At 38.3% G+C, this 14,591-nt stretch overlaps 3 protein-coding genes across 3 annotated transcripts; 1 reads left to right on the top strand and 2 right to left on the bottom strand.

Moving 5' to 3' along the window:
* Window positions 1-3,367: 3,367 nt before the first annotated feature.
* Window positions 3,368-4,208, bottom strand: LOC134652211 (cuticle protein 63-like). The gene is made up of 2 exons (XM_063507378.1): window positions 3,965-4,208; window positions 3,368-3,713 (listed from the first exon to the last, which is right to left on the bottom strand). Exons 1-2 carry the CDS (start codon window positions 3,980-3,982, stop codon window positions 3,423-3,425), a joined length of 309 nt encoding a protein of 102 aa, XP_063363448.1. The 5' UTR covers window positions 3,983-4,208; the 3' UTR covers window positions 3,368-3,422.
* Window positions 4,209-6,042: 1,834 nt separating this feature from the next.
* LOC134652210 (cuticle protein 38-like) lies at window positions 6,043-6,799 on the top strand. Its single transcript, XM_063507377.1, has 2 exons — window positions 6,043-6,138; window positions 6,326-6,799. The coding sequence occupies exons 1-2, from the start codon at window positions 6,121-6,123 to the stop codon at window positions 6,764-6,766; spliced, it is 459 nt and encodes a 152-aa protein (XP_063363447.1). The 5' UTR covers window positions 6,043-6,120; the 3' UTR covers window positions 6,767-6,799.
* A 2,954-nt stretch (window positions 6,800-9,753) lies between these two features.
* Window positions 9,754-11,058, bottom strand: LOC134652209 (uncharacterized). Its single transcript, XM_063507376.1, has 2 exons — window positions 10,828-11,058; window positions 9,754-10,483 (listed from the first exon to the last, which is right to left on the bottom strand). Exons 1-2 carry the CDS (start codon window positions 10,843-10,845, stop codon window positions 9,863-9,865), a joined length of 639 nt encoding a protein of 212 aa, XP_063363446.1. The 5' UTR covers window positions 10,846-11,058; the 3' UTR covers window positions 9,754-9,862.
* Between the last annotated feature and the right edge of the window lie 3,533 nt (window positions 11,059-14,591).

Raw genomic sequence — 14,591 nt, 5'->3', positions numbered from 1 at the left:
CACTCCTGTGCGCCACTCTGTGACGATCTTGGCCCACAGCTCACTCGACATATGAAAGACATTCCAGCTCAGTCCCACGTCAACAAGGCCGCTTTCCGGAGCTAGAGTTACACTAACAATTTAATTTTGTTTTAAATTAAGGATGGATTAAGTACCTACGATAACAACTTCCTTCTGCATCCTCCGGGAACCTTATAATTTATATTATGGTATGGTATTTTTGTCGAGGTCCTTAATTATGTGACTAAACTTTGTTAAGTGCTTAAGAATTGCGAATAGCAAAATTATGCAAATTAAATTAAAATTTTAACATGATCATTACGGAACGGCTTGGTTATATCCCGTACAAGTAGGCTTTGTTTATTACGAGGTAAGCTAATTGCAGCAGCAAAAGTGTTCATCGTTATAATGGTATTAATGGTATATCGATATAAACAAATTAAATTGAATACCTAATGATTTTTAAATGTCCACTTGTGTTTGGGCTTTTTCTAAAATAAATATCGAAAACCCGATTCTTTCAAATCTGGACGTTCTTGGGCTCATTCTACTCAGAATCGACAGCACTCTCCATCCTACCATTAAAAAAAGATGTCCCAAAATGTCCATTCCATTACGTCACGTTTTTAGTATGAGAAAATTTTTCACTTGTATGTAACGTGACGTAGTGGAATGTACAATTTTCATACAAAATTTTGGGACATCTTTTTTTAATGGTAGGATGGAGAGTGCTGTCGATTCTGAGTAGAATGAGCCCAAGAACGTCCAGATTTGAAAGAATCGGGTTTTCGATATTTATTTTAGAAAAAGCCCGTTTACGGTTTGTAATCAACATAGCTTATCACTTTATTGATACTTAGACATAATCTTGAATCAACGATTGTTTCTTAACTGTTTAGGTACAGTATTTTTTTTATTATTATTTATTTAGTATTGGTAATTGGCTTTCCCAAACTACTTAGTAAAACACCAATACGAGGAGAATGAAATAAATCCAGCAATCCGAGAATTCTGTAACTAAATCATCCGTTCTATGTTCAGCTCAAAAGAAAAATAAAATCATTCTTCCCATTTATAGGTATTTTCTTTAATAATAGGTAAATGGAGCAGTTGAAACCGTAGCAAGGAAGTTTGTATGTTTGTAGCCGAGTCGGTGTTGAGAATCTAACGCTACTTCGGGCCGTACACGTGTTGCGGTCCAGTTGGGAATTTTTATGTCTGCACATACGTTTCACTGGCAACGCCAGGAAACTGTTTTGATACTTCGCACATTCACATAAAAAACATTGGTGAAATTCTGAAGCTTGAAAAGATTTTTAGTAAATTGCTTTAACCGTAGCTATTATAATTATTTTACAATCTTGTTACTTTCAGATGAGGTCGGCTGAGGCCCATTAAATATCACATTTTCTTTATTATATTAAATAGTCGTTTGGAACTTGGACTCTGCAATGGATGATGCACATGCGAATCAGTTACGTAGATTAAGTACTTTGCATCGTATCTTAATGTAGTTAGACGCTCCCATAGAGACACAAGTACTAGTAGGTAACACCTGTACTAGAAAGCCCTGAAGTGGCCTTCTTTGTAACACATTCATGAAAAAGGAACCCTACGGAGTACTAAGTTTTCTATGCACACTACACATGATATAAAACGAATAAGAATCCCAAAACTTTTAACTACGTTGAAGTATCTAAGCGTTAACGCAGTTAGCTCACATGTATGTTACCAATATGGCGCAATCGCGAGTTGTTGATTGGTTTCAAATTATACGAGCCGCTTTCACATTGTTAACAGTACTTGTTGCAGTCTTATCTGAGACTTGAAATATCTTAGAATTAATTATCGACAGTGTGCCAATACTGATTAGGTAGGTATTAGATTTAATTTTTTTTTTTTTGTAGATTATGCTAATAGCTATAAATAATTCGGTCTCAATCGTTAAAGGCCGGGACTTAGTAGATAAAAGTCTTTGAAAGTACAAAACATTGTTTTATTTACAATATTGGCTTAATTGCTTCGAGAGAGAAGTAACCTACTAAGTATTATTTTCTTTTTACTTTGACTGTACATACACAAATTAAGAAAAAGACTAGTGGCTCAGTGAGCTCTAGACCTTGTGAACCCCCATGGCTTGGCTATAAAAATAAAATCTAAAACTTATTTGGCAAATAAAAAAAATTATCGAACCTGCTTATCAAATTTCACGAGAATTGGTTGAGAATTGTGACCTGTAGAGGAGGAAAATACGAATATCCTTTGGATGTATGTTTGTACGTACGAAAGTCTTGTTGCCCAAGCCGAAACGGAGACCTTCCCTCTCGCTAGGTCACAATATGGGTGTTATTATTGTCACCTCACCTCAGGTGTGTATTTATTTCCTTTACCTATCTTTTGGATTCGGTTCTCCAATTCATTTTCACTTTTTTGGGCGAAAAATTACTTTATTTATTAAGTACCTACTACTGATAATTACTAGCAAGCATCAAGAGGTTTCATACGAGTACCTCACAACGTACGCATTTAGTTGTTAGTTGTTGTGTGGGCTAAAATTTATATTTATCCATAGATGAAAATTGCTATAGCTGGTAGAATCGGAGCGGACGCAGGTGACACCAAAGGAGGGCAGGGCGTTTTCAATGACACTGTTCTTGTGTCGTATGGCCACATGACTTATCATTTCATATCTAGGTGACTATGCACATTATTTACCGGGCACATTACGTACCTACTCACGCGTAATTGGTGTGGTGTTAGATCAAACTGATTAGTTAAAAAGGTTTGCTTTTCCAAAAACGATGTGGAATATAAAGGTTTCGTTATTTATATGCCCAAGAGACGGTTTATGATAAGATAAGAACCTTTACTTTAACAAGATTACGCGTTGATCTACTTTCTTATATCAACTTAGATGATTAATTACCTCCCAATAATACTTTAATTTGTAATTTGTAATAAGGGCTTAATCATATTTTGGATCTCTTTGAACAAATTATACACGTGCTAAAGTTATGTTTCCGCTAAAATGTTAAATCGCGCTTCCTAATTAATGTAATATTGCGATGTTATGCTCGCTCCTTAGTATTTAGTGTTTAGTACTTAATCTTATTACCGGAAAACCACTCAGTTATACATAACTTGCTGTTAATTATTGGATTAATAATGTTTGTATATGGGACACGTGTTTACTCTTTATAAATATGTTTTAGCATTGAGAAATAAGTAAGCTTGCATATTTCTCTATGGTTTTAGTTAACGTCAACAGAATTATTTTTGCGGTCAAACTAAACTACTGAAAGTATATATAATAAAAAACATACATATTTATCACAATTATTTACTATTTATTTAACCAAAAATATATTTTAGTACATATTATATTGAGCAAGTCACTAAGGCAATGATATCACCAAATTCGTTTAAAAGATATAAGGGGAGTCTACGTATCTGGAAAAGTACGGAGATGGGGCAAAAGCGGGAGCGGCAACGTAAGGAGAAGAGACAACCGGAGCAGCGGCGGCCACCAGTGGGGCGGGGGCAACCACGGGGGTGGCTACCGCATGGTTGACGGAGTGCGCGGAGTAGGAACTGGCGTAGGGGGCCACGGCGTACGCTGCAGGGGCTACGGCTGGAGCCACGAGCGCAGCTGGGGCCGCGGCTAGGGGCAGCACACTGGCGCTGGTGGAGGCTAGAGCTAAGGCGAAGACGACCTGTAAGCAAGATTGATCTCGTTGTTATCTTGTTTCTTTATGCCTATGTTCTTCTTGATGTTCGACCCGTCCGCTTGGGAAGGTGTTTTGAATTTCGAATATTTTTGCAAACGTTTCTGTTGGTTAAATTAAAAAGGATAAAAAACATGAGTAGGTAACTATATAGATAGTACAATATTATGATACATTGCTACGGAGTTGGTACCTAATGTCCTTAGAGAAAACTAGTTTGACCAGGCAAATATACTTACAACGAATTTGGCAATCATTTTGCTTAGTTTGTGTGACTGCTCACAAGTTCGGACGCTAAAGTAGGAGTCGGTGGACTGTGTCGTCTCCAGCGCATCGTCACGTTTTATACGAAATGTGATTTAGTTGAGCAACAAGACGGACGCCGCATGCGTGCGTTAATAATACGCAGGACATCGCTGGCTAACCGCCACGGTAGCTGACCCAGACTTCTATAACGACGGCTGCATTCTAATTTCGACTTTGTGCACACCAATTTCACTGCAACTTACGTAACGGCTGGTGAAAAAAAATGCTTGGAAGTAGTGGTCAACGGCACATAAAGGCTAAATTCGTGTATTTTTTGTTTAAGTATTTCCCGTGAAAGGCTTTTCTTTTTCTCAAGCTCTTTTTCCTAGGGCGCAATATCAACGTAATGATTTTCATCACCTAAACTAAAGGATACGAAGTATGATAGGGTAAAGAATAGCCGTATTTTGGTAATCATAAAGCAAGCTTTTTAGCTTATGCTAAATTGATAGACACCGGCTCATTTCCAAGACAAGTTCAAATGAACTGTAGTTCCACGATAAATAATGGATATTTTAATTTCATATATGTTACTTAGATTAATGCGGGTGCGTAATACGACAAACGATTCACGACGTTAATATGCGCCCTTCAGAGTAGAGAAGTTAATAAATTTATTTCCTACTGTATTGGATATGATGGGCGCTGTTATCGTGATTGAAAAATACAGACACAGTGTCTGTCTTTTTCAATCACGTGATGTTAAAAAGGCTTTGATCTCGGACTGTCTAGAACACAAAATGACTAGTGTAATATTTTGCCTATATCTCTTTTAGTCTACATCGCAAACGGTCTAGAACACAAAATGACCACATATAGGTAGGTTAGGTTCGTTAGGTATCTTCAAATGGCCGAAGGCCAAACCGCACAGAAATAGGAGCCCCGCGGCAGCGGGTCTCCGTTGACATCGCTAACGTAAAGATAAACCGACGAAATGTAGGTAAATAAAGGTCTAAATAATTGTAGTCATTTTGTGTTCTAGACCGTTTGCGATGTAGACTAAAAGGGATATAGGCAAAATATTACACTAGTTATTTTGTGTTCTAGACCATGGACCTAGAATATTATAGGTCCATGTTCTAGACAGTCCGAGACCAACCCATGTGACAGTATGATTGTGATATCTGTCTCTTTCATTCGTGGGGTGATAAAAAGTAACGATTACTTTGTCACGTGTATTACAACATCCATCATACGCCTACTGGTCTATTAAGCACGATATTTGTAGACATGTCTGTATAACTAAATGGGCAGCATCTTGTTTTTTTACGATCGTGGTACGATCCTTATCTATGCATGTTGTCCACGTTAGTAAGTAGGTATTTATTTAGTATATTACTCAAACCAAGTATCAATAAAAAAACGCATTTAACCGATTTTCGAGACCGAAGTGTTCCCATAAGTTCTACGCGAACGAACTTTTGTATGGAGCACTAAAAATTTAGACTCGAACGAACGATTTCATTTTCGTAACGTCGAAAATGTATAATATAAACCATCAACCAATAACTCCTTAGTATTCCTATTTTTACTATATGAATAATATTAATCATCATCGGGGCGTTGTCCCATTTTAATAATATTAATATTATAATAAATTCGAAAGTAACTCTATCTTGACATCTGAACAGATTTAAATAAAATATATTTTATTATTGAGATAGTTTGAGTCCCAGGGAAAGACATAGGATAGATATCACGGAAATCATCACGAACAGTTAATTAATCAAAGTTCATTTTTAACAAAGGTATCATCGAGGTTTCACAATAAATACCTATTTTGGTATTTCTCTGAATGTATAGTACCTACCCAATTTCACTCAGTTTCCAAGCACTCAATCCATTGAATACCATTTAGCTATTGCAAAAAACAGTGTTTCTCGCTGCAGACAATTTCCCAATGTGCTCCATTTCACCGCACGTGCACATGAATCCCAAATGGCCGGCCGCAATTCGTCAAACAAATGTTTATTTATCAGCACGTTATCTGAATCACAATATACGACGTATATAAGGCTTGACTTTTTCTTTGCTAATCACACAACACATCTTCTTTTCGCCAAGGAAGGTCCTCTGTCAAACAAGCAAAATGTTTTCTTTAAAATCTGTAAGTAGTTAAGTCTTTAATTAATTACGTTCCTATTTTATTTAGTGATTAAATCAGGACCAGGAGGATCATTATTAAAGGAAATCGTTAATTTGGAGCCAAGTTAATGATGCCTAATTCTTATATTTTTTTACTGACCTTTCATATAAATTTTATCTACAAATTATTTGATTTTTTTTTGTTTTAGATCGTACTCATCGCCGCGGCCTTCGCCGTCGGAGCGGAATGCAGCGTCGCCGTGGCTGCTCCCCTGGTCGCACCAGCTCACGTGGGCTACGCTCAAACTATTCCCCAAAATATCCCTCCATATGCGTCACAAGTCAGCGTGGTCAACAGGGCCTTGAGCCCACTGGTGGCTAGCCCGTTCGCCGCTCCGTACTTCGCTGGACCTGCCCCGTATGCTGCGTACGCATCACCGGCTGCTTACGCCGCGGCGCCATTCGCAGCACCCGCTGCGTATGCTGCCCCCGCTGCGTATGCTGGCCCCGCTGCGTATGCTGGTCCCGCTGCATTTGCTGCCCCCGCTGCGTATGCTGCCCCTGCTGCATATGCTGCCCCCTTCCCTTATGCCCCCGCGGCACCCATAGTCCGAGCTCCCCTCGGTGTTGCCCCGGCGTTTGTGCGATAGATTTAAGAAAACACGACTGACCTTCCTATAATATAGATTCACTGGTTATTGACGCCAACGGATAATTAATAATTAATATTATTGGCGTCAAAAACAAATGTGTTTAAAAAGTATGTAATAAATTTTTTATATTGACAAATGTACGTTTTCTTCATTTCATAAACATTTTATAAACAGAATTCAATTAATTAATTAATTGGGTAACATTAGACCGCAATACGTCGGTAAAATATACCGTTAGTATTATGAAAGAGCGTATGAATTAAATAGTCTTAATTCAACATTGTCTAGACATACGAGAGTTAGTCCGGATAAGTTAAAAGAACCTTCTACTTTCCACCTCCACAACTTTTTTTTGGTACCACTGGGAATCTGTTTTATCTATAAGTATACTGAATCGAGACCTGAATTTAAAGTCTAAATCATAAATCAAATCTAGTTCAAAATGTTCTTGCTAATCTATAAATACATTTATGCTGCATTTATGTAATTGAATAAAATTTCCGCGATTTTTAACAAATCTGGGCTTAATAAAACACTTTTAACAAATCTATAAATTACTTCCTAATAATCTTTGGCACTCATCAGAATACAGCACTGGGGCACTTTCCGACTATAAAGAGTAAATCGGAGTCTAAATGACCGCGAAGTATTTAAAGCCATTTGTTGCCCGTGGTCCTACCGCGTAGTCCTACTGGTAGTACCACGGGCAATTTTTTTTGTCCGTGGTTCTATCAGTAGGACTATAGGCAAGTAAAATGACCTGTAGTTCAACTAGTAGTACCACGGGCTTTTTTTCATGTCCCTAGTTCTATCAGTAGGACTACGACCAAATTGCGTTGCCCTTGGTTCCACTAGAAGTGATAGCAGCTCCCGTGTAAATAAACGAGACGCGACGATATTTCGATGAGCGTTGAACTTAAAAAAAAATAGCTCGCTCTCTTCCTTATGTTTGCCATGCATTTTATATGGTCGTCAAATAATGCATAACAGGTGCATAATTGGTATGTTAAATATAAAAAAGAAATAAAAATAACCTATCTCTATACTACTCGCTTTGGAAATATTACCGCAACCGCTATCGAATGCAATGCCGTGCTATGTAAGCACATAGAGGCCTTACCGGGAACGGTTAACGATATTTCCTGTCCCTTTCGCACTGCAAAAAACATCATAAGTGCGAAAAGGACAGGAAACATCGTTCGCGGTAACGCCTCTGGGACCGCAGAACCAGCTACATGTCACCATATTGACATTGACTGTACTATACAATTAGTAGGACCAATGCCCATACATCATTATAATTTTCTTTTTACAGTTCTACCGGTAGATCCACGGACAAAAAAAATTGCCCAACAACATTCATTCAACATTTATTCAGCAAATAGCCCACAAGGGCACTTTTACACGTCAACATTGAATTTACATACAAGCAATAAAAAAATACATCAACAATTATAAAATACAACTAACTTCAACTACCAAATCAAACTAACGTATTACTATTACTAAGAGATGTATAAGTTCTCTTAATGTCGAAATACATAAAAAAGCTGTAATAATAATATATAAAAAAACCGGCCAAGTGCGAGTCGGACTCGCGCACGGAGGGTTCCGCACCATCAACAAAAAATAGAGCAAAAAAATCGTGTTTGTTGTATGGGAGCCCCCCTTAAATATTTATTTTATTTTATTTTTAGTATTTGTTGTTATAGCGGCAACAGAGATACATCATTTGTGTAAATTTCAACTGTCTAGCTATCGCGGTTCATGAGATACAGCCTGGTGACAGACGGACGGACGGACGGACGGATGGACGGACAGCGAAATCTTAGTAATAGGGTCCCGTTTTTTACCCTTTGAGTACGGAACCCTAAAAACAGATGCATGGAAAAAAATAAAATCTACTTTCTGATAACTACACCGTAGTATGCATTTGTTTCGGTAAAGGAGTGTGCCCTGAGCAACAGGAGTTGAATGTTCTAGACTTGGAGGATATAATCAAACGGAGACGCCATTGTCTGTAATTTTCTGTACAAAACAGTCTGCCGATTTTTGCGGGGGAGGGGAACGTCAAATGTATGCGTAACGTAAAAATAGCCATGTCAGATAAACGTCAGTCCATACATTGTGTATGACCGTTGGCCGCCTATTTTCGACAGAGGGGAAAGCCTGTTAATGGCTACTCCGTTTAGTTGTATCCTCCAAGGTTCTAGATGAACATTGCAGTGTTCAAATTACCAAAGTAAGTCATTATAGTTATATATATTTCTACAATTAAATAGCCATAGGTAATAATAATCGAAATGTTATGAAGTTTTTAGCAAAAAAATACTTTTTGGTACAAGATTTTATCGCTGACTGTAGTTTTCTTGCCACAAGCTACTAATATTCATCGAGCGAATTTTAAAAACCCCAAACACAATTAGGTTGTGTGGTTTTATTACAAGAGTTCCTATGGCTACATCCTGTCTACATCATCAGATCCTCGATGGTACCATAATATTGCTTTGTATTAACATTTTTAGCTTAATCGGAAATCGGGAAGTGGGTCTTATTTAGCTTCCAAGTTTTGACCCACACTATAACTAACAATCATACATACAAACAAAGCCAAGTTAAATAAAAGCTTGTAAAAATTGTGTGATGATGTTTTATTTTGGTTAGTTCTAATTTATAACCAGTACCTATTTGCAAAATCATTCAATTAATTTTAAAAAGCTAATTTAAAAATATTTATAAAGGATTAGCAAAGCGCAAGTGACACCTCTCGAGTTGCTAACATTCGATGTCTGCTACTCTTATCCGCTACCGTCGTGGACTCGTGGTAGTAGGTACCTAAAATATCGTTGAGTTGGGTTACTTAGGCACTTGGCTTACGCACTTGGCTATTTTTATTTCATTTGGAACTTGGAACTAATTGTTAAATACTATAAGTACTTACTTTACTGGTAATGGTACAATTAAATCACATATTTTTTTAACTGTGTATTTTTTTTTTTTACAAAATAACAGTCTCGACTCAAGTACAAAAACCTACTAAATTAACTACTTAAATCAATTTAATTTTAATATTATTACTATGTCAGACTAGATTCATTTCCACGCGACAGGTGATGGCGCCAGTGGAGCTGGAGCGAGGAACCTGTTATATAGGTGCAGATGAGGCACTGCTCTTGCCACAGGAATAGGCGCTGGTGCAAAGACTGGCGCTGGAGCCGGGGCTAATACCGGAGCAGGAGCTGGTGCGACTGGGGCAGGCGCAAATACGGGAGTTGGTGCGACTGGGGCAGGTGCAAATACGGGAGCTGGCGAATAAGCTGTTGCATAAGCTGACGTGTAAGCTGGCCTCACAATGGGCGCGAAGGGAACAGGCGCGGGCACTGGTAGAGCTCGCGCAAATACAGGAGCCGGGAATGCTGGCACTGCAGGCGCTAATCTCGGTACGGCAGGAGCGAAGAAAGGCGCTGGCGCTGGTAACACTGGAGCTGGTACAGGCGCCGGTAAAACTGGAGCATGCAGCGGCGCTGGCAGTACAGGCGCTGGCGCTATAGCGGCCAGCGGGGCAGGCGCTATGGCGTGGATGGATCTGATGCCGTGTGGGAAGTTGTAGAACGGAGCGTATCTAACGATAGGGAAGGATCTGACTGCTGGTACTATGTGAGCGTGGCCTATGCTAGCACTGCAGCTAGCTATGATGGCGGCGAAGGAAATGATCTGTAACAAAAATAAAGAAATTAATTATTAGGTATTTATTTACATATATATTAGGTACGTTAATGTACCTAGTTTTTAGTTGCTCAATAATTTTCAAGTAAAGGGTTTTTAGGTTCTGCTACCTACAGTAATTTTTATAATTAGGCCAAATAAGAGCTTTACGAAAAGCTGTCATTGCCTAGTCCAGAGATGCTAGCAACATCAAGGGGTTTCGCCTTCGCTGCTATTCCTTTTCTGTCTTAACGATGCGCACGATTCTATTCCTCTATCCATTTGTCCAGTCGTCGAACAGGTCATGATTGCAAACGTCAAGAAATGGGGTTCAAAACTGATTAGGTACTTACGAATCTAAGGGCCGACATGGTGTATCTTTGACACGACTTGATGAGTCGAGGAACAACCTAGGTGTGTTGATGAATGTGTCACATGTCGTTATATAGTTCATACTGTTGCAAGCATTACGTCTTCGCTGGTCATGATCGGTTTCACTTTCCTATGGCAGGACATGCGCATGCTCAATTAGATACCAACATGGGCGCCATCGATTACCGAATGTGTCTTGTTGCCCATTGATAGGGTTGTTATATAACTCGAAGGAGGTGTAGGGAGTGTTTGGTAATCAGGCTTTGCTTGTATGAATCAACTGTACTAAGTAGTTTTAATTTGCATGAATCCACAGGCGCATTGAAGTATCGGTTGTCTACATCTCTGACATAAGAACAAGGGGTATTTCATTAGTTCATTACTTATTGTGTGACAATTGAAAATTATAATTCTCATATGTATGGCTCGTTTATCGAGTAGGCAGGTGAAAAGGGGAAGTTTCAGGCAGTACGGCTCAAGGTGCATGGCATCTACCAATTGATCTCTTCTTGACTTTACGCGCATGTGCATTTTGCTACTACTTATACTACCAATATGGGTGAGCGAGATGCAATACGAGTAATAACAAAACAATAAAAAAATATAAGTTATTAAATGCCACTCCTGAACAAACTTGCGTAGCGTAGCCATAGAGAAAAAAATACATAGAGTGCTCACTCCATACATCAGTTTTAGTATCAAAAAGACTATTAGCATCTAGCATCGAGTAACGAAACTATAAGTACTGCTACTTGACAATAGATGTAGCCACGGACCGGAAAGTCTTATGCTGTTGAGATAAGACTCCGGTCGGTGCTACATCTATTGTCAAGTAGCAGTACTGATAGTTCCGCTACTCGATGCTAGATGTAGACACTGAAATTAATAGTCTGAACTGATGTATGGAGTGAGCACTCTATGTATTTTTTTCTCTATGGCGTAGCGGTGTAATGTCGTTGTCATTAGGTTATAACTGTCATAAGTAGGTATACAATGACTAAGTATATTTCCTATCAATTAGTTATGTTTCAGCCAGAGATCTGATGAGATATAAGGTAAACGTACTGGTGCTCGACGCGGTCCCAGTACATGTCATCTTGAAACTTAAGTCATTGTCAATAGAGGTGACAGCAGGGTGCCATCTAGTGGCCATTAGCATGTCGAGCACTAGTATTTTTACCTTATACGTGATATTTTCAAAGATTAAGTTAGATACACATAAAAAAATACTATTTTTGTGGTAGCTATATATATTAGCCAGCGCTAACTAATTAATTTAGGTCTTTATGACAGCGAAATTGGCACACAGTCGTCTTGACCCATATACTTTTATGGGTAAATGTTAAACAATAGGCATCACAAAACGAGTCCACGGACAAATCACGCCCTCAATATGGAATTTAATGCCCAGTATACCCATAATCGTGTTCGAATTGAATCCTAATGAAGTTCTAATAAAACTGTATCCACTTCAGACATCTAAGCTATGGTGCTACGAAAAGGAACCTTTTATTATTTGAAATAGAGTTTCAAACGTATTAAAAGAATTACCATGTGACGCTGTCACTGTCTATTTGATATTCAAGCGGCATTCGGAACGGAGTACTCGAGCTGGAGAAATGGTTCACTGGTGTGTTCCACTGCACTACATTCAAGTAATTTTTATCACTCGTAGCATAGAGAAATATAGTAAGACAAGAGTGTTTTATGCTCAACAACATAAGACTTTCCGGTCGGTGCTACATCTATTGTCAAGTAGCAGTACTGATAGTTCCGCTACTCGATGCTAGATGTAGACACTGAAATTAATAGTCTTTTTGGTACCAAAACTGATGTATGGAGTGAGCAATATATGTATTTTTTTCTCTATGTTCGTAGGTAGTTTCTGATTAATCTTCACTTCGGTACTAACTTATTGATCAATACTAAGACAACCTTCAATGGCTGCATAACTCGGGAAGAAAATATCCATCCACATAACGAAATAATGGCCTTTTTCTGGCTTTAAGACTAGAGTTCATTATTAAATAGCTTGTTATTGAAAAGAACATTCCCGATTAACAATTTATATGGGTCAACAATATTGATGTAGGTAACGAAATACCTAAGAAGATGAAAACCTACTTGAGTACTTTACCCCTCTCGTATTTCAGGGACCCTTTCCTAATTTGTAACACAATTGGCCCTTATCTTCTCCTAGACAAGTATTTAAGGTTCGGTAAGTTTATTATACTTAGGTACTTAAGAGTTATTTTTAGAGTTCTCTTTGTATTGTGAAAATTGAAGTAGGTAAGTATAATAATGGAAGATATTAAGAAAAAGTAACTATAAGCATAACTATAGCCGAACCTACTCGAGATAGAATTTAATCAATGCTACAATACCATGAAATCTGATTAGATAAATAGGCTTGAATATCAACTAAAGTATAACTGTTCTAATAGTATAAGTAGTAGGCAACGTTCTTGATACCTTTTCAATTTGATACTACATACCTATTATTGTTATTTTCACATGAGAATTCAAACTGTCAATCGCGTAGTAGACCATTTATATTCCAAGTTTTCATAGAATGTACCTACTTACGCCCTTGTACTACCCAAGGGCGATAATTCAAGGACGCCCCAATATTTTTTTATCGAACGAGCGAGCGAACATCCTCATTCATCGACATTATTACATTCAACTTGGAAGACACGGCTAGCTAGGCACGTCCTTGCATTTCGATGATTTAAAACTGAACTAACACTCCGCGATTTCGTCGCTTTGCTACAGGTAAGTAGCTAAAAGTACATCCGTTCGGCCCCAATTTTGGGGAAAGCCATAAGCCGCGCGTGGCGCAGTCGCCACCTATCGGCCATATCTGTGCTGATTGTAACAAACGCGTTTTGTTAGAGTGTGAGTCTTCTGTACTTAGTACTATTATTTATTCTGTGTCAGAGGATACTTTGTTACGCAATAAGTTTTATTGTAATTTGAATGAAATTAGGTAAACGTGTAGGGCATTATATATTTTATTCATTAAATTATGAGCAGGCTCGATCAAGGGGTTAAGGATGACTCACGCGAGACCGGGCCGGGGCCAGGCCGGAGCTTCCGGCGCTTCGTTTTCTATGGAAAGCTCCACGTGATCACCGATCAGCCGTCATAGAAAATGACATGTCGGACGCCTCGGTCATCCTTTATGGAGCTAGAATAAGAGTACGTTCTTATCAAAAGAGTCATTTTGTTTTCTTCTAGCCACAACGCAGACAGCGCGTACCTACATAAATAAATAGGTCAGTCAAGTTTTAATTGTTTCTATTGTTTTGCTAAGGCTTCGAAAGGTCCGATGCGTAACGAGATTTGTTGTTTGTGGTACACGTTGGTACCTATTTAACTGCCAAGGACTAATCGCCAAATTCCTTGAAACTTTGTCCACGTAAACCGATTGGTAGGTACCTCTGTACGTACATATGAGCCTATAGCCAAATAAATTTTCCATTAAAGTGCATACGTAATCACTTTATTTGGATTCTTGTTTATGGCCAACGTTTATTTTAGTCGTATATTAATTTAATCCACTGTGTATGTGAGAACAATGATCGTTATAACACAGTCTGGACAACTGCGTGCGTGTTTGACTAGTCACTTGGTTACTATTTTGATAGGGATCGATTCTTTGAAGGATAACTAGAGTACTTTAAAATGAATACATAAAAGGTACGTTATATACAATTTTATTTGGTAAAAATGGTCAGTCTTT

Source organism: Cydia amplana, chromosome 11, assembly GCF_948474715.1.
Source record: "Cydia amplana chromosome 11, ilCydAmpl1.1, whole genome shotgun sequence".
NCBI classification, from domain to species: Eukaryota; Metazoa; Arthropoda; class Insecta; order Lepidoptera; family Tortricidae; genus Cydia; species Cydia amplana.
The sequence above is the reverse complement of the archived record's forward strand: the minus strand, read 5'-3'. Positions and strand labels throughout refer to the sequence as shown.